Source organism: Chanodichthys erythropterus, chromosome 3 (genome assembly GCF_024489055.1).
Source record: "Chanodichthys erythropterus isolate Z2021 chromosome 3, ASM2448905v1, whole genome shotgun sequence".
Classification (NCBI taxonomy): Eukaryota; Metazoa; Chordata; class Actinopteri; order Cypriniformes; family Xenocyprididae; genus Chanodichthys; species Chanodichthys erythropterus.
In genome coordinates, this window is record NC_090223.1 from 32,325,930 (window position 1) to 32,346,566 (window position 20,637).

The 20,637-nt window shown below is 38.9% G+C and overlaps 1 protein-coding gene across 3 annotated transcripts in view; it reads right to left on the reverse strand.

Annotated features, from left to right (window-relative positions):
- Positions 1–1,068: 1,068 nt before the first annotated feature.
- Positions 1,069–20,637, reverse strand: part of xylt1 (xylosyltransferase I) — a 66,357-nt gene continuing 46,788 nt past the window's right edge. For 2 of the 3 annotated variants that reach the window (XM_067381860.1, XM_067381859.1), the window contains 6 exons: positions 20,322–20,538; positions 18,540–18,716; positions 15,932–16,197; positions 12,241–12,436; positions 9,670–10,003; positions 1,069–6,120 (listed from right to left, as the gene is read on the reverse strand). In XM_067381860.1, coding sequence (XP_067237961.1) covers positions 5,798–6,120; positions 9,670–10,003; positions 12,241–12,436; positions 15,932–16,197; positions 18,540–18,716; positions 20,322–20,538 — 1,513 coding nt within the window. In that variant the 3' untranslated portion in view covers positions 1,069–5,797. Of the gene's footprint in view, positions 6,121–9,669; positions 10,004–12,240; positions 12,437–13,400; positions 14,149–15,931; positions 16,198–18,539; positions 18,717–20,321; positions 20,539–20,637 lie in introns of those variants that run through there. The other variant, XM_067381861.1, reaches the window with a different exon arrangement.

A 20,637-nucleotide genomic window follows, 5' to 3' on the forward strand; every position in this document is an offset into this window, starting at 1 on the left:
AGTGTATGGGTAACACTTTTCAATAAGGTTCATTAGTTAAGCATTAGTTTACTAACATGAACTAACTATTGAGCAATCCATATGTTACTGTATTTACTAATCTCCGTTAGTTAGTTAATAAAAATACAGTTGTTCATTGTTTGTTCATGTTAGTTCCCAGAGCATTAACTAATGTTAACAAGATTTTAATAATGTATCAGTAAATGTTGAAATTAACATTAACAAAGATTAATAAATGCTGTACAAGTGTAGTTCATTATTAGTTCATGTCAACTAATGCTAACTAATGAAACTTATTGTAAAGTGTTACCAGAATAAGTATAATGTAATGTATAGCCTGGCTAATATTACAAAATAAACCCCTTCAGGATGATAACTTTGCACTTCATGACAAGATCCTGATAACACTGTTGGGGGTTATTTCAGATGGATGTACATCATCCCATACATGTCAGAATAACTGTGAGAGATGTAGTCATACTTCACTGGGATTATCTCACTATCTAGTTTAAAAATAACACAATTGGTTAATAAAGCATCAGAGAGTCCTAAAGCTTGACTTGCCAGGCAGCAGATGTAGGGTGGGGGTGGTACTCATATCAGTACGTACTTAGCCCTGCAGGATTACATCAGTATACACTGTCAAATCAGTGACCGACAGACTAAAAAGAATACAGCTGTGTTTCCACGCTGCAGGTGAGACAGGTGTGTGCCGTGTAGCTGCTAATTAGACTGCCTTTTCCTATTCAGTAATTCGGTGGAAGTAGCACAAGATCGATGGGCTAAAAGTGGCTCTTTGATCCTGGATAGAGGGATGCAGGGAGTCCTGAAATCAGCCTCAGGGGACCACACACATCTTTAAGGACAGAAAGAGAGAGAGAAGAGCCCCCCGGGCAGCACCAGATTCTCATCTCCACCCTTGTGTCTTGTAAAGAGCAGCGCTCCGTGTGTCAGCTGCTTTATCTACTGCTAATGTGACTGTCTTTAGAAGTAGGAACCACACAGAGATGATTCTCCCGCTGCGTGTTAGTGGGGTGATATTCAACCAACACATCTGAAGAGAAGAAATGAGATGACAGAGGAGTTTTTTTTATTCAAAAATTCAGTATGAAGAAAAGAACAGCAAAACCGAAAGAACATTGATACAGAAGGCATTTACAACAGCAGTTTTTTTTTTTTTTTGGTTTCGTGGAGAAATGAAAGATACAGAGACGACATGTTCAATGCTTACAGACACAAACGTTGGGAACAACAGCTAAGGCACAGAGGTCCCCTCCGACTGAAGAGTTTAAATAAATTGTGCAACAGTTGCTCAACAAAACATTCCAGCACAGAGAACAGCAATCTGGCATGAGATTCTCTGAAAGGCAAAAATGTTCATTAAGAGCCAAACCACACACTCAGACTAGTACAGCCCTTCACAAACCCCTTCACATGAAAGTTTTGATGGTCTACAGTGCCACTCAACACACCAACACCTGACCCACTATGACACTTCTTTTTAAAAACAAAGCTATTTACAATACTTTATGAACGTCAGTCCAATATAAAATACTTTACATAGTCATTCCTACCAAAATAGCTATAGTACAGAAGAGATGTCTGAGTGATTTATTGTAATAAATATCATTTAATAATAATGTGAACGTTAGAATAGTAATGTGAAAGAAAGAGGTATGTTGCTGTATTTGTGAGGTGAGATCCATCAGTGATCCTAACGGGATAAAAATGAAACTTCTGTCATTATTTACAGAGATATTTTGCCTTTTTTTTTTTTGTCTGTGCAATGAAAGTCAATGGGGTCTAACGTTTTTTCGAACCCCATTGACTTTCATTGCATGGGTAAAAATAACATTTTTCAAAATATCATCTTTTCTGTTCCACAGAACGACATGAAGGCAAGTAAATCATGACAGGATTTAAACTTTTGGCTGAACTATTCCTTTAAAGGTGAAGTGCGTAATTTGTGTAGCAACAAACAGAGCTGCAAATGTTATTAGGCATGTCTGCGCGCGAGCGATTCGAGAGCAGTCGGCTGGCTCATTCTGCGCAGTTTCTCCAGAGCGGCTGCACGATGAAACAGCCGTTTCACTGATGACAAAAGATGACATGTTTGACATGTCACACCTGACACCTTCAGGTACACTTATGCTCACAAATGCATGTTTTTATAACAGTAAAAACGTATTTTATGTTAAAATAAAAAAAATATCGACCCCACTTTATTGGTGTTTAAATAGTATAGTCTTATGTTGAACTTTATTGTACATACAGGCACTGTTTTAAGCAGTACATAAAGTATTGAATGAACATGAAAACGATAAAGGAAACTGAAGGACGTAGACATCGTGTAAGCGTCAATACTGGGAGCAGAAAGTGTCTGACATCATGTCTACATTTTCAACTCTTCCTCTGACTCCTCCCTTATTGGTTAAATCCAGCCGCAACTGAAGTCGAACACACCCACGCCCCATTTCCCGTTGATCTGAAACAAGTAGCCCCGCCCCAAATGTGCATCACTGCTTGAGCCAGAAGCAGACATGTTGGACAGCTCAAATAAGCAGAGCAGTTTAAGAAAAGCCAGTTTTTGCACTCATTTGGAGGCTTTTGCACACTTAACTAGTAGAACGTATTTTAAACAATGAAATAAAATGAAACACTTCACCTTTAAAAGTAAAATGGTTCTGAACATTAATATTCAACTATCCAGTGACTGACTCCTCATGTATCAACAAGCCAAGATCGTAAATCAGAAGTCAATGAGATGTATGTGAATAGATAATTTCATATAATTTCTCTTTTAAGAATATCAAATAATTTGCACTTCCACACATACAGTACGGATGTAACACCACTTAGACAAGCATTAAACGCTCTATTAAAAAATTTAAATAACAATGCATTCCAATTTCGCATCCCGCTGGGAACATATGAATGACAAGAGTGCTTTATTGAAAATTTAAGGTCGCCTCCTCCTTTGGATCACATGACAGCAATGACATTTCACTGTTTGCGCACACTGGGCGGGACGCCACCTCTCTGAGGACCCGATAACAATCAGATTGCATACAAAGTGATGGCTAAGCCAGGGCCACAGAGTCCCAGAGGAGACGTGCTCCTCAAATGAGAGAGCGCAACAAGCCACACTAGCCCAGTTTAAATATGAAGTCGTACATTTGCAATGTAGAAACATTAAAGGTTTGTAAAAACGGAGAAAATGTTGGTCCAATGCAAACTGTAGAGTCCAGCAAGCTTGCAATCTTCCTCACTAAAAATACATCTCAGTCAGATCTGAGAGGCCACCCTATCATTATTATGGATGTGAGTAATCCGGACGGCCCAATCTGGAAACTGTGACGTCCAAATGGCGTACATGCAGAGGAAAGCGGCTGAGGCGTCCTCCAGGCTCCTGAGCCCAGGAATCGTAGAAGCCATGTTGAAACTGTGTGGATGTTGCAAACCTGTCCAGCCGATGTCCGTTTTTGTTCGTTTCACCAATATATATGACAAAATACCAAACACTGGCTCGTATAAAAAGACTAGAATAAAGAAAATGAGAAGCAGCATGGCTGGAATCGCAGTTCTTGAGGTCATTTAAGATCATTCATCCAGTTAGTTTCCCACTCAACGTTTATGAAATGAACAGATGGACCTCAGGTGGAGGGGCGGAAAGGTCTTTACCAACGCCCATACTAGTACCGCATCTTGTGTTTATAGTTGTAATATGGTTGGGATGATAGCCTTTGTAAATAAAGGCAGCTTGTTTACAAAAGGTATTGAATGAGCTGCAAAAACAGCATATAGACATTAGTCATTGACTAAAAAATATCTATTTCATTTATATAAACATGAATAAATAGGCAACTTACAACCCTCAGCTAACCAGTATCTTTTTTCAGGGGAAAGGGAAAAAACTTATAAAACAATAAAAAGGCAAAGAAATTACATATTTTTTCGTGGTGTGCCAGCACAGCTGGCACCTTCCATTTCAAGTTTCAAGAGCCTGAAGGGGAAACAGCATACAGACAGAACGACACTTCAGACAGTCACAAGCTACTCTAGACTCTCGCTTAAAGAATTGTGGTATCATGCAAGTTTCTATCGCTCCGCAGAATCCTATGCCAAAGTGACTGTACTGACAGAACCTTTAGGAAGTATTCCATTTGATGCCTGTTTAGAAAAATTAGTATACAGACAGAAACACATTTGATTTATGATGCATGTTCTTTTGGCTAAACAGCAACGAATGCCTCTTAATTTACACTACCGTTAAAAAGTTTGGGGGTCATTTTTTTTATTTTTATTTTTAAAGAAATTAATATTTTTATTCAGCAAGGACACATTAAATTGATTAAAAGTGACAGTGAAGACATTTATAAAGTTAGTTTTTTTGATCTGTTCATTAAAGAATCCTGAAAAAAAATTTCAAGTTAAGCAGCACAACTGTTTTTAAAATGAATAACATTAAGAATTGCATTGCAAAATTACATTTAAAATATATTCAAAAAGTATGCATTCAAAAATGGTTATTTGTAACAATATTTCACAATATTCCATTTTTCTTTTAGGTGTCAAATAAATGCAGCTATGGTGAACAAAAGAAAAATCTTATTCTAAATCAGCCCCAAATTTTGAACGGTAGTGTATATCGCATAACACACTAAATAACCAAAGCTGTAGATGCTCAAATTAAGAGTTAAGTTTTCAGTTAGCTTGCACACTCTCTGCATATCTCTGGCCAATAAGCCTTAGCAAACTTCTGACTGATTAGCCTGGTAAGTTAGCGCACAATAGCTGATCAGTTTGCTAGTTTAGCATACCATTACATTTTTAGCCTGCCAGCTTATTATAATGCTAACTGACCACCCTGCTAGCCTAGCATATATGCAACCACAAATTATTTGTACTATTTAATATTTGTAGCTATCACACTTTGGGCTATACCAATATAACCAAAAAAAGGCCATTTTGATTATGCAGAAGTGGATAACATGATACACTTTTGAACAGGCATTTCAAACTGCTACCTTTTCGCCTACAAAGCCAATAGGATTCTGTGGAGTATGGCAACTTGCATGGCACTGGATCACTTCTACTTGTCAAAAGCTCATTTTTTATTCAAAACAGATGTTTTTCAACCAATAACTTATTAAAACTATATAGGAAACTTTATTAGGGGGAGTTTGAAGGCTTTAAATGCCTGTTTCACTTCATTTGATCCAGTGAAAAGCATATAAAAAGGAACGTATTTTTCTCAAAACTAAAAGAAACCAGCAATGTTGTACTAAACACAGTGATATATGATCTGAAACACTGGTTTTAATAAGGTATAGGTTGAAAAACACATTCCATCCTTCACGGTAGGTGCGAGTGTGTTTGATTTGAAATATATAGGCTTACTATAAAAACATCCCTTTTGGTCTTTCAACCAGTCTTAAGGTCCTTTCTGTGCTTAATATCCCAATCCCAGCGTTCAGCCGTAACACCTACACAAAGGCATCACCTGCTGTGTCCAGTTGACAAAGATTCAATCACAGTAATTGAAATAAATAAAATATAGGAAGCCTGACAACACTCACATCACTAGAGCACTCAGAGTTTGAGACAGCCAGAGGCCGCACAGTTTTAAAATAATATTCAAAAACTTTGCAGCGTACACTTTCATGGCCTTGTGTGTCTTGTGTTTGAGAGAGGTCCGTTCTGCTCATATTCGCACGAGCGACGCTGGAAAATAAATAATAAAAACAAAATGACCTTAGAAATGAAAGAAGGCGAGTCTTCAGGGCAGTGAACGCTGCTACCTGATTCGTCCGTTGGTTTTGGGTGGGCCCAGCTGGGACTTTGGGTCCGGGCTGAGAGAGCTCCACACCGTTTCCCTGCAAGTCTGCATGACTGGACAGCCACTGGGGCCTGTTGAACACACGTCCACAGCTGACCACACTTTGCCCAGCAGACTGTCCACCCAGCGCTCCAGCTCGGACCCCGTAAGCTCTGCGTTGTGCTCGGCTGCCTCTACCTGACCCAGGTGGACCGGGATGTTGAGGATAGGGTTCAGACCATGGAAACTCTGCTCCATATAGCTGTTCTTGGCCGGCCCGTTGTGCGTTTTTAAAGCATCCTCTGTGAGAGAGAAGAAAAAGGTTTTTTCCATGAGTCGCGCAAGCACCTTAATGCAAGCGAAGCAAAACTGGGATTATTTGGGATTATTTGCCTCACATTTTTAGACATGAAAAATAAAGTACAGTCTTCCTGATTTCATTTTTTTGGGGAAAAAAGGTGATGACTCGAGAACATTTTCTTCAGCTATGAGAGTTGTCCGGAATAAACTGTTCATTATGGCAACAATAAACTTTAAAGCTGATGTTTGATAACTTTGTATAGGAGAAAGTATATAGTTTTGTAGGTGCCAAGAATTATCCGTCATGTGTGGACAAGGTTTTTTTAGTGTGGGTAAAAATATACTGAACACTAATAAATCCAGTGTTATTTTAGTATTATTTATATACTATTATAGCATTTTAAATTAACTTTCATTTTTATATTTTCAGTTTTCATTTTAATTTTAGTTTAAGTTTTAGTAATGATTGTCATTTTTATTAGTTTCTTTTAATTGTATCCCTTAAAACTCATCTTTGATCACCAAAATGGCATATTTAAAAAAATTTTTCCTGTGGAAAAATGTCTTTGTGCCTTAAAATGGCTTGAATGTAACTCTACACCATTGCTTCATTAAAAATACAGGGATCTATGAATATGATAATTAGCCCCGCCTCCACTCAATCGTGCGAGCTCAGAGATCCACTCGGTCAACTTACTGAGGTAAACGCTGCACAATGGTATCGCTTTTTAAAACGTCAGACACATAACGGTAATTAATATGATTAGCATTTTGCTTGACTACATTATCAAACAGCTAATAATGTGTCGCTAATGTCACAAAAACAGTGTTCCTGTCTGCGAGTCAGACAGCTGCCTTCTAAACATCAGTATCCTTAGAAACACTTTGAACAACTCAAAATGTCAGTGGAGAAAGGCACGTAGTTCATAATATCGTAATATACACGATATACCCGCTATACTGCTAAATGTACACAATTTTTCATATCAACAAAAAAATAAACCGAGACTCTCCTGCTTCAGAGCGTTTAAAAATACCACATAGACAACATTAAAATCTTGATTTTCACCACAGGGATTTCAGCAAAGATGCATTCAATTGACCAAAAGTGACAGTAAAGACAGTAAGAATGTTGCCGAATATTTCTACGAAAGATGAAAAAGATGACGACTCAAGGACTCTTCAGACACACGATGCTTTATGATGTAACAACATCATAAAGCATAAAGTATAAAAAAGTAGTTTTAGTTTTAATATATTCAGTCTCTTTTTGAGGGATGAAATAAAAATATACAGCTGGGATTTTACAAAACTTCTATCAAAATGCCCCCCAAAAAATCTACAGTCTTTATTTAAATATTAAATACATCTTCACATATAAACTAGACCACTCGCCTGCATTATATCAGCTAAAACAGCTCATTTAGCTGTAAAGAAGGACACAACAGCCCTGGAGGTAAAGCTGCAAATTCCTCAGGCTCCTCACACTTCTCTCTCTAGCCGCCCTTCACAGATCACCCTCTGTGTCTCTTCCTGACCCCTCTCACCAGGTTCGCCCACCTCTCCCTGCCATAACATTCCATTTCACGCTCGCCAGGAAGTGCGTGGACAGGCGAGCGTCACTGCTTACAGCATGCCGACCGACCTGGGCCGCATAAACACACTCCATAAACTTTTATTAGCTGCGGGTGCAGAGCCACGGCGAGCGAAAAGACTCGGTGCCTGCTGTAGACATTAATCAAATGACAGTCTGGTAAATCATGTGCGTTTATCACCCGCCCATTCCCACGACGCACGCACGTCGAGCCGCAATCACAACCTCTCCCTCATTAGGAGCGTTTTGAGGACAGATCCGCTGATGACCGCACACCACGCTTATTTCAAAATGTCCCCTAATGGGCTAGAGATACCAATCGTGGCTCCTGCACAGTTATCTTTTTGAGTTTATTCCAATGAAAGGTGACCCGGCGTGGTGTATTACTCATTCGTGACTGTGAGCTGGGACTATTTATAGGCAGCCAAGCAGCCCAGGCACATAGCTAGACGTGAAGGCAGAAAGTGCCTTTGAAAGCAGAGGGTGGGATGACCTGAAAGGTTGAGGCAGTTTAATATACAGTGTACCATAGTGTCAGACTATGGTCTTCAAAAAGAGCATGCAAAACACTAGAGGATTAGTCATTACATCTGGAGGAAGGAGAGTTTTCTCATTCTGTTTTAAATACACAAGCTTGCGATAACGCATAAATCAAAGCTTCAAAAAGAGTATTTTGAAACAGCATTTTCTCAAGTGATATGCTATGCTAAGAGAGGTGTTTTGCACATTGGAAAATGAGAAGTATTTCACATTTTTTTCCAGCTATGAGTTGTCAGGAAAAAAGATTGTTCATTGTGGAAATGATTTATATTTGTGCAATCAACTTTCTTCTTTCTGATGAACACAATCGGAGTTATGTTAATAAATATCCTGACACATCCAGGCGATGCGTTTGTGTTAGAAAAATATCCATATTTAACAAGTTATAAAGTAAAATATGTAGCATCTGCCAGACTGCCTTCCATATTCAACTAAGAAAAATTCATAATTTTTTCGTAAGTTGAATACGGAAGGCATAGGACATAAGAGTTTTCAACCGCGAGAGGTTTTACACTTTTTCTGTAAGTTGAATATGTAAAGTGGTCTGGCGGAAGCTAGATATTTTACTTCATAACTTGTTAAATATGGATATTTTTCTTACACAAACGCATCGCTTCAGAAGGACTTTATTAATCCCCTGGAGTACGATTTGCTTTGGATGGAGGCACTTTCTTCAGCTCATACCCATTCACTGCCATTATAAAGCTTGGATGCGTCAGGATATTTATTAATATTACTCCGGTTGTGTTCATCAGAAAGAAGAAAGTCATATACACTTATGATGGCTTGAGGGTGACTAAAGCTTGTGGCAATTCTCATTTTAAAGTGAACTAATCCTTTAAGCTGATGTTAATTAACTTAGATAAGAGCAAGTATTTTAACATCCACATTAGCTTAGGGCTTTTTACCTGGTTACTTAATGCATTTTCTCTGATTGGATTGCTAAAGAGCAGGTGTAAATGCGCTCTGAAATGCTTTCAAGGCAGATTTAATCCGATTACCCAAACCACTTCAGGAGGTGGTTTGAGACGCATTCCAAATGAAACTGAAGAAGTCTAAATGCTTCTGATTGTTGAAGCCAAAATGAAAAAGAAAAAAAAAAAAGTTTGAGCGTGTTATACTGGCCAATCACTGGATAAAAACGCTGCTTTATTTGCAGATTTTTTATGCGTAATTCCAATTTTGCGCACAAGTTAAATTCGCAACTTTGGATAGAAACATGGTTAATTAAGCTATATAAATTCTATCAAATGATGCACTGTTTATAATTCTAACATATCTTCTACCTCACATTTTAACTCGCACAGAAAGTTTTTACACTTTGTGAATCAGTTCCATTAAATCATCAAAAAGAACCGGTTCAAAAAAAGATTCATTTGTGAATCATGTTGTCTTTAGTATACAGTGTAAATCTCACCTTGGCGTATAGGTAGGTGTTTGTGGTGGGTAAGGGGGGTGATGAGAAAGCGTGTCTCTGCCACAGGGGTCCAGTGATGGAGCACACGTACGGTCCACATGCCAGGCCGCAGGGGCCGGTTCAGCGGAGGCCTGTAGTGTGTGAATTCAGCACTGGCGTCAATCAGGATATCGTAGGTGGCAGCGATGACATTGGTGGGATCAATCCACACCACAGTCACAGTCACATTCGACCCTTTTCCCCATTTCTGCATTCCCACAGGCTCGTCCATGGGTCCCATCAGATTCCCAAAGTTCCGAAATATCCTTTCCTTAGCATCCCAGTCTGTTCCAATCTGATGCATGAGAGAAAACACAGATGTATGACATTTAAACTGATAGGAAAGTCAAGAGAATGTACCCTAACAGTCCCATCAGTTAGGCTCAAGTACCCCTTTATTGACACAAACCAGATATGTGTTCCTATTCTCTCCGGATATCATTTAACATCAAAATGAATGCATATATTGATTTTGATTGTATATTGTTTATTATATTGTTCAACTATACTTCTCATAATATTTCATGGTTTTCAACATGTTTTCATCGATTTAAGCAAGATCTTTTCAAGTACCCTCTGGAACCTGCCATAATACCCCTTGGGGTCCATATACCCCTTGTTGGGAATCACTGATCTAGAGCAAGTCTGAGAGGCAGAAGAGAAGACGAATGAGTAAGAGAAGGAGAAAGAAGGCAAGTAAGAGAGAGGATGAGAACAGAGTCCTGGGGCTCTGAGACAGAGTGTGTCGCTCTTGATGCAGAGATGTGTCAGTTCACCCCTCCAGACACTGCACAGGCCTTCATTGGTATGGATCTGAACAAACTTTCTGTATCCTTGAAATTCAGTCCCCGAAAAAAAACAGAGTAACGGGATACCTGAGCACATACCAGTGGCTCCCTAAGAGAGCCGCATAGATGGATATACAGCCAAATGAATTGCACAAGATCCCATCGTAAGTAAACAGATGGCACCAATTGGGACCGCCAGTACCAGCTGAGTTGAGCATAATTGCATCAAACGATCAGCAGTGCCCAGTGTAATGTTTCTCCCACTGTGAGGTAATTTGACTTGTGGGATGGGGGGTGGTGGTGGCTTGGAGCCGTCATGCTAGCTCCCTCCAGCCACTCTCAGAAACGACATCATTTCCTACAGAGTACGTGACAGACAGCAGGAGCCTCTTTACGGTTGACCTGTCCCATATCCCTCCCCGGCCATGCCCGCACCTCAGTAGAACACGGCAAATCAATTTGATCATTCTGTTGGGAAGACGCCCGAGACCCAGCTGGACTTGCTTTAAGCACTTTACAGCTCTGCTGCCTTGTCTATGGGTGTTCCCCCAAAGGATGGATGATGGGAACTATAATGCTTTTAGGAAGTGATGTCCAGGCAGACTCCAATAGAACATTTACAGACCATAAATGTGTATATATAATATATACTGCCATTAAAATTTTTGGGGTTGATAAATTTGATAAGAGCATAAGTCTCTTAAGAGCATAAGGATGCATTTATTTGATCAAACACACTGTAAAAACAGAAATAGCCTACTGTGGAATAATATTACAACTCAAAATAACAGTTTTCTATTGCAAAATATTTTACAATGTCAGTCATTACTGCGATGGCAAAGCTGAGTTTTCAACAGGCATTAAAGACTTCAAAATCAATAAAAATATCTGAGAAACTGCATGCATCAGAAAACAAATATTATTTTTTATATTATTTTTCACAATATTATTATTAAACAAATATTAAACAATTTATCTTTTATGTTAATTAAACATAGTAGATTGAATGTACACCAGGGAGAGTATCATTTTTACAGATACATTTTTAACCAGATACTCACTCACTCTCTCTCTCTCTCTCTCTCTCTCTCTATTATATATATATATATATATATATATATATATATATATATATATATATATATATATATATATATATATATATATATATATGTATATATGTTATAGATCTTCATATCCTGTTTTAAGTCATCTATATGCATCTAACTCTTGTGTCTGAAACCGAACATGTACCCTTGGCTTCCAACAGATAAACTGAGGGCAGTTCAGCGTGAAGTCATTATTTTATCCCCATACTCGTGGCAGACAAATCACTGATTACGCCAAAGGGCAAGATGACAGGTATGGTGCTGCCTGACAGCTAAATCAATGAAGAACGTCTGAATTATTGGTTGTTTAACGGAGTATGTCAAGCACAATGTGCAGCCGTGTAAGATTGCCAATAATATTCGGAGGTCAATTTTCTTAGCAATGCATACATTCTGAGGGTAGTGTGGGGGCGATTTGGCACCTATAGACTGCCAGGACATTTTTACTGCAGTGAGCCCGAATGAAATAAGCATTGTCTTAAAACTGTATGACGGCAGTTAGTTCATAAATAAAAATGACCAACATAGGACACATAAATGTGCTACCAATCAGCCTATTACAGTAAACAAAAACGCTTCATCTCCAGTGTGTGTGTGTGTGTGTGTGTGTATTGTAAGACTGTGAGTTTACTAACCTCTGCAAACTGCAGTCGGTTGAAGGTATTGGGTGGATTGGTGAATTCGAAGAACTGTTTGGGCATGACCCAGGTCTCCAGGGTTTCCAGTTTGCTGGTTGCCAAGTTGGTGGCGTGATGTCTGACCAGGTATCCCTGGAACTCATCAGACAGGAAGTAGATGTGGACAGACACAGGATGACCCATGGCATAATACCTACAGGTAGAAAGATGTCATTTCAGTTCAAAATTAAATTTTGCCACACCTGTCAAGGCATTTTTATTGGGTATTTTTTCAATAATATTTCTTACTTAACTATTCTGCATTATATTTATTTGAAAATATATATTTTGTGCCTAATTTATTTGTCTTGGTGGCTTAAAGTTGGGGTATCCATTTTTTCAACTACACTGTATGGAAGTTAGTCAGGCCGATACCAACAACAAACGTGTAACCAATCAGCATTAGGGGGCGTATGGCGGTCAAGGAGACAGAACAAGCAAGAGGGAGATTTCCACTCTCGCATTGCGCGTGTAAAAGTGGCCAGATAGTGAGAGTTGTGCAGGTAAAACACTGCGCACTGACAGCCGCTAGGTAATGCAGTGTTTAGCGTCATTGATAGTGCACTCGCCTTGCATGCCTGCAGCGATTGGGCCGGGTTGAGAGACTGACTCGGAGCAGGGTGATTTGGGTTGATTTCAAATATCAACAATGTCCAACAGCGTTGTTTAAAAAATGGATACCTCACCTTTAACATGAAGAATTAGATATTTCTACATAAATTAGTCTAGATTTTTTCTTAAATACAAACTTCTGGTAAAATGTTTGGGGTCTGTAAGTTTTTTAATAGCACTTTTAATACTTTTATTCTACAAGGGTACATTAAAATTTAAATTGATCAAAAGTAACAGTAAAGAGATTTATAATGTTAGCTGAGAAGGAAATAGCCACTTATAGCTAATTTTAGCCTCAGCAACTGTAAATTTAATAATTTAATACAGCAAGGACACATTATGCCAATCAATAGATCAAATTTTAAATTGTAATAACATTTCATAATATTGCTGTTTTTGATGCTTCAAAAAGTTCATAAAGAGATCGTTGAATTAATCCACATTAATTAAGCGGTTTAGTCCAAATTTTCTGAAGAGACTCGATCACTTTATATGATGACCAGATTTAATTTAGGCTTTTATTCACATATAAATATTCATCAACTCACACATCAGTTGTAGTAAACGGAAGCTCAAGCATGTTTGCCTGACATGCGAGAACCAATGAGGTTCATTCTCGTGTGTTACGCAGCATGTTTGTGCTTCCGGAAGAGGTTTGCTCTTGCGCGTGAGGCAGGTTCGGTTGAGCTTCTGTTCGCTGATCAATGTTTATATGTGACTAAATGCCCAAATTCAATCTGTTCATTATATAAAGTGATCAAGTCTCTTCAGAAAATTTGGACTAAACCACTCAATTCATATGGATTAGTTTTACGATCTCCTTTTGAAGCATCAGTTGCATAGCCGTCTACGGAGGGAGAGAAATCTCTCAGATTTCATCAAAAAGGTATTTTCTTTGATTTAAATTCAAGTTTCTTAGGGCTTCGTTAATACCTAAAGCCCTTTCACTGCAAAAAATAAAATAAAAAATAAAAAACCTGAAAAAACTTCTGAGCAACAAAACCAATAATTTTGTATTCTGAGTCATGTTTATTTTTCTCTAGATGTGAGGTTGCAGAGAGGTGAGTGAAGTGCTGGGCTGTGAGACACTAAGACAGACAGACAGAAGGAGGAGCAGCAGGAGCTGATAGAGACGCAGGCGCTCATGTAGAGCGGATGGCTGCTCTTGCAGCGATCTCCACCCTGAGCTCTGTCGCCGTGCTCTCATCAGTATTCCAGCACAGGCTGGAGGTGCTCCATCCCAGCATCGCTTGCCTGACAAGCAGAACAGCAAATATTTACACCGGTGCGGCCACCCTCCCCCTTCCTCCTCCGTCCTCTGTCACTGCAGGAGGTGGGCAGCATGCAGGGACTAACAGAGCAGCTATTCAAGCGGCCCACCTCAGCCTCTCACCGCTGATATCTCAGAGGGCTGCAAAAAAAACAAAAAAAACAGAGCTCTCCCTCACTCGCGGACCCTGAGCGCCACCGCCCAACCCCCACCGGCCAGCAACAACCTCCTCCTTGTGCCTGACGAGTCCCTCTGCAGGGTCCAAATACTGTGGCTCATTTGTCAGAATGCACCAGCGCTACCCTTGCACAGAAACAGCAGCGACGCCAGGCATTACTGCACTGATAAACACATAAACACAGCATCCAGACTGACAAACTCCGTCCCTTATCCTCTCTTGGCTCTGTCCGTCCCTCTCTCTTCTCTATCTCAGTAATGACAGATGTTTGGACAGCTGAGGAACTTCAGATCTGCTGCAAGTGAGATCAAACAAAACTACGCTTCCCTCGGCAGACGGCACAAATGAGTGTGCACTTATTTAGCTGTCAGAATATACAGAATGCCAATATACATACGGTTTCAAACAAAACAATTAAAATGAAAAAGCTCACACTAACAAAAACAAAGACACACAAATGTTAGGAACAATTCACTAGAAAATGATGAAATTCTGTCATCATAAACAACATAAACTAAGTTATTATATATTATAAGTCTAAGTTATTTAGAGCAGAGATTGGTGGGACGCCACCTAGAGGGCTGAGCTAGAGTCGCAGACTAAAGGGAAAAATCTGAACGTCTGAAATATTTCACAATCCATTAACTTTTTATGAAGGTTCTACTGGAGAAATATTAATGGGTTTTAATGCAGTAAAAGTGATCAACAATGATCAACTAATACATTTATTGTTAAAATAGAATTAACACAGATTCATAGTCAAAATGCAGTGAGCTGCAAATTTATTGAAAATGAAATATTATATGTAGGTCACACTTTAGGGTCCAACTCTCACTAATAACTAACTATTAACTACAACTTTTGCCTCAAACTCTTAATTACTGTTTATTAATAGTGTAGCATTAGCCGTTAGCCACGGAGCACTATCAAACTCATTCAGAATCAAATGTAAACATCAAAATAAATACAATACTCAAATAATCCAGCACATACAAAAAATAATTTTTTTTTAAGCACTGTTTAAGGCTAGTGCAAGCTCCGTGGGTGGAGAGCGGGAGATTTAAAGGGGCCGCAACCTGAATCAGCGCATTTCTAATTATGCCCCAAAATAGGCAGTTAAAAAAATTAATTAAAAAAAATCTATGGGGTATTTTGAGCTGAAACTTCACAGACACATTTAGGCGACACCTTAGACTTATATTACATATTGTAAAAAAACGTTCGATGGCACCTTTAAAACCCGCTTCACTTGCAATGAGGATAAACGGTTTATGTAGACTATAATTTGTGAAATGAATTATTGGTTGCTGAGCACAAATTCTTCAACATTCAATATTGTTTTGGATGTGTTTGGTCATCTCATGATCTCCAAAGTAAAATGTGGGTCCAGAAGCATTTTTGTAAAACCCATTTACAAAAAGTCATTGGCATCCCCAAACTTTCAAGCTTCATAAAGGTTAAAATGACTTTAATGTGGTTGGTAAATCTCCTAAAAACAATACATTCAGATTATAGCTGTTATTTATAGAAACTAATTTTGTGCTCTAATTAAAAAAACAAACAAACAAACACATGTACTGCATACTGACCTGCAGCTGTTGTCATTGGGGTCACCCTGTAATGAGTTGGCAGTTCGCGCCAGACCCAATCGGGCGAAGGCATGATAGTAAGTGAGATGTGCGTCGGACAGGCTGTGAATACCATCCTCTTCATCAAAAACATTCTCCCAGTAGGCCTTGAGACCTGGCGTGCCCTGCGGCATACTCCCGAACAGAAAGACGTCCAGCTGGTTCACTATCTCTTGATTTACGCTGGCTTCAAACTTCCTTGCAAAGAATGTGGGCCTGGTGGTTTGCTGATGGGGACAAAGACAGAGAGAGAAAGAAAGAGAGCGTGAGTGTGAAGACAAAGAGACGCTGATAGACAAGACAGCCTGCTGAGACTTTGAGAAACAGGAAGAGAAAAAGAGATAGTGACAGAGCGAAGAGGCTGAGAACTGAAAAGCGTGGCACACCATCCAGTATGATGTGCAAGAATGGGGAAAAAGCATCAGAATCACAGGCAGAAATTCTCCAGAGATAATTGACAGCAAAAAATAAAAATCAAAGTGGCGTATGTCTGGTATGAGACGGTGGTGTTGCTTATTATTCACATCCAACTTGGCTCCCCGCAGACTAACACGTGTAACATAAGACAGATAAGAAGAGGGACAACATCTGAGAAGAACCAAAGATATCAAAAATATTCATGCTTGAAATAGTTTTCAGGTGACAGCAGACCCCTGTCAGATTGAAAAATCAAAACACAAACCTCAAAAGGAATGAAAATTCCCCAAATTTTAACATTCTGTCATCATTTACTCATCTTCATGTCATTTCAAACCTGTATGACTTTCTTTATTCCATGCAACACTAAAGTTTCTAAAAATTCAGAGGAATCAGATCAGTATGAGTCATAATTGTGAACAAGATCAACTGATTCATTGGAAAGATCAGATTCAAAAGAATGATGCATAAACCGTTCATTCAGACAAAAAAAAAAAAAAAAAGACTTTTTAAAAAAGAAAATAACTTGTGAACCAATGTTTTTTGGAAAACAGCGAACACAACAATGCTTTAAAACATTTCGTTCTTGTGCGCCACATTTTTTGATGAATTTAAATTTTTGGATCACTTTAAATACAAAATTCAGTGATTTTTTTCTTTTTTAAAAAGCTACAGAAGGCAAAAATGTGTGAGAAAAGAGAATGCGGAAAAAATATAATAAAATGATTTGAAGAGGCAAGTCCAGGAAGCTCTTTTATACGTTATGGGCCTTTATAGGGTGAGGGGTGAGAAATGCTTGGATATAAACTGAACTGCCATGACACATTTCAAGCCTCCCTTCTTCTCCCATTGTCCTTTTTCTTCAGAGCTGTCTGTGAGAAAGGAGGTATTGTCAAAGGATAATTACTCAACACTCACTATGGGTATGCCTTCAGTGATAATGACCCGCTAAACACTCACAGGCCCTTCCCCCAGCACAGGCCCGAATGAGTTAACTGCACTCTGTGAAAGACTCCATTATATAGAGAAGTTGTGGCTGTAAACATTTAGCAACGCTCGAAATACAGCAATGATTGTGCTCGGTTTTTAGCCCTCATTCAGAACAGGAAACACTACTTGCAAAAATAAAACAGGGCCAAAATAACGTTAAAATAAAATGTTACTTAAATTAGAACATATGAACATCAAGATTCACCATAATGGATGTTGACGTTCCCAAAAAAAATTGGCTTCATCAGCTGGGCAGTCTAGAAATAAAAACAGTGGCAAAAGCTGCCTGATGTGGCACATGGTGTCATGATGTCATGGTTTGGCGCATGAGCGCACAGTAGGGAGTTTATGAGGAAACGGCCTGCCGAATAGACCACTGCATCGTTTAATGTGAAACCATACCGCAAGCAACACGACATGGAGGCAAATAGAGCAAGGGAGAGAAACCCAAAAAAGGGAGAAAATGCAAAGTTGCAGTTCTTCGGCAGCAGAATGGAAAAAATAAAACACAGCCAGCTATGTGAAAATCACCAGGATGGGAATGACAAGTTTAAAACTCATTTCGACTGGGCCTGTAGCTCCATTTACAGTAGAGAGAGTGAGTCACAGAGGTCGGGCATGACCATGATAGGATTGACTCTGTACTGGAGGCTAATGAGAGACTTCCAGACCAAAGGTAGGGGGGAGAGAAGGGAATTGGCTGCTGCGGTCAAGCTCCACGGCCTCATTCCACAATACTAGACTCACTACCAGAATCCTTTTGATGAGAGACCGCCTTGCAATTGATCCCTCATCGTCCTTTTCTGCCGGGCAGAGTTAATTACAGATCCCCTGTGTAGGCTTGAGTTAGCAAGGCTTTCCTTTAGTTGAGTCTCATTGGATTTCTAATCACGACTGAAATCGCTACTGACTGGAGAGCTTGTCTCACACTATTAGGTGTTTGTTTAAGGTAAATTAAAGGCCTATTGTGCTTATTCTGACTAAACAGGACGCGGCGTAGGTCTCCTTCAGGCGTGAGGTCAGCGCTGTCACTGAAAAGGCTTTTAAAAGAGTTTAACTAATGATCAGGTTCATTGAACCGTTCCTGTTAGCGCCGGCTGCACTCATACAGTCGGACAACGAGAGGACTGAGAGCCTCACTGGAAGGGTACAAGATGCTCACCTGGAAACGGGGCAGGTCGGAGGGCTTGAAATCATTTGGTGAGCAGCCGCACCAGTCCACGATGTGCTTGTACTGACACTTGCAGCCCAGCTTTCGATTCCAGTTAGTGATGCGAAGGTTGTTGTCCACCATGCTCTCGCAGTGCGGACTGTTCTCCAGAACTGTGTGGAAGAACGACTGCGAAGACAGAATGAGAATCGGGGAGGAGAATGATAAATAGGAAGGGACGGTAGGGGGTGAAGAGAAAGAGAAGAAAATAGATGACTAAGAGGTTGAAACAGAATAATGACATCTGATAAAATGAAGATGGATGTCTAACAGAATAGCCCTGTCAGGAGGTCTAGTGTGTTAAATGTCTACATCAGTAAAAAAGGGCCAATTGCCTTCTCAAGCCACAATATCCAATATCTCAGCTGTGAATAACTAGACCTAGACAGAGCGAAGAATCCAATTTCGCCGCGGCACAGCAAAAAGCCCTTCATTAAAACTAACACATTGACAGTCATTTCAAATGAGCAAATACACAATGCAAATGAGCAAATAAAACTATGCAAATTCATTCCCGCTTTTTGGAAATTTACTCAATTTATCATCATAAACTTCAAACTTGGTGAATCAGTGAGAAAAATTAATGGAACGCCAATCTAGTGAATTAATGTAGCAGAATCGTTGTAATATTGTGCAATGAAAAAGTCATTTTCTTGATCATTATTAGTCGTGTTTTTTATTAAATATATCTAAATGGCCTTAAAACAAAATACATTTAATTTACAATCAAAATTGTCTAAAATAAGAATTATACTATATAATACTATATCATGAATATATAACAATATTAAAATTGAATTTTTAAAGGGTTAGTTCACCCGAAAATGAAAATTTTGTTATTCATACTCATGTCGTTCCACACCCGTAAGACTTTTTCTTTCATCTTTTGAACAAAAAATGAAGATCTTTTTGATGGAATCGGAGAGCTTTCTGTCCTTCCATAGACATGCAACTGATGCTTCAAAAAGTTCATAAAGAGATCGTAAAACTATGAATTGAGCGGTTTAGTCCAAATTTTCTGAAGAGACACCATCGCTTTATACGCTGAACAGATTGAATTAAGGCATTTATTCACATATAAACATTGATAAGCGAACATAAACCGAACCTGCTTGACTCGCAAGAGCAAACCTCTTCTGGAAGCTCAAATGAGCTGCGTAACACACGAGAATGAGTTGATGAGTGTTTACATGTGAATAAAAGCCTAAATTCAAACTGTTCATTATATAAAGCAATTCTGTGTCTTCAGAAAATTTGGACCTAACCACTCAATTCATATGGATTAGTTTTATGATCTCTTTATGAACTGTTTGAAGCATCAAAGTGTCAGTTGCATAGATGTCTATGGAGGGACAGAAAGCTCTCAGATTTCATCAAAAAGATCTTCATTTGTGTTTCGAAGATGATCAGTTGTGGAACGACAGGAGGATGAGTAATTAATGACAGAATTTTCATTTTTGGGTGAACTAAAAAACAACAACAACAACAACAAAAAAAATCTAATTTTTACCCCCTTTTTTCTTGTTTTAAACTTAAACCTCACTTATTTATTTATATTGTTTAAAACAAGGAAAAACAAGAATAAAGACAATCCAATAAATATTATTCACAAATAAATGTGTTATTCAAGTAAATTAAGTCAATTTTCGTTGTTTTAAGAATGTTTAGATTTTTTTTTTGAAAATTTTTTTTTTCTTCTTTAACATGATTTTGTATTGTATTTTGGCATCTCACCTCCGCAGGTAGTAGCGTGTACGCGTAGAAACGCTTCATGTTGGTCACAAGGTCGTCTTGAGAGTTGATGACGTACTCCACAAACATTCGGTTGAGCAGAAACCAGTCAGAGCCTCCATCTACGGATATGCCTTCTGGAATTTTCCTGTCTCCAAGCCGCCACATATGGGTGTCGCACTCAAAGAAAAGCCGGTCCAAACCTTGTTTTCTGATGAATCTGTTGGCAATTATCAACAATGCAAATTACAAATTTATTTTTATCGGTTATAAAAGGCACCCTTCTGTGCAACTGGCACGTGCTACAGTGTCTCAGCAC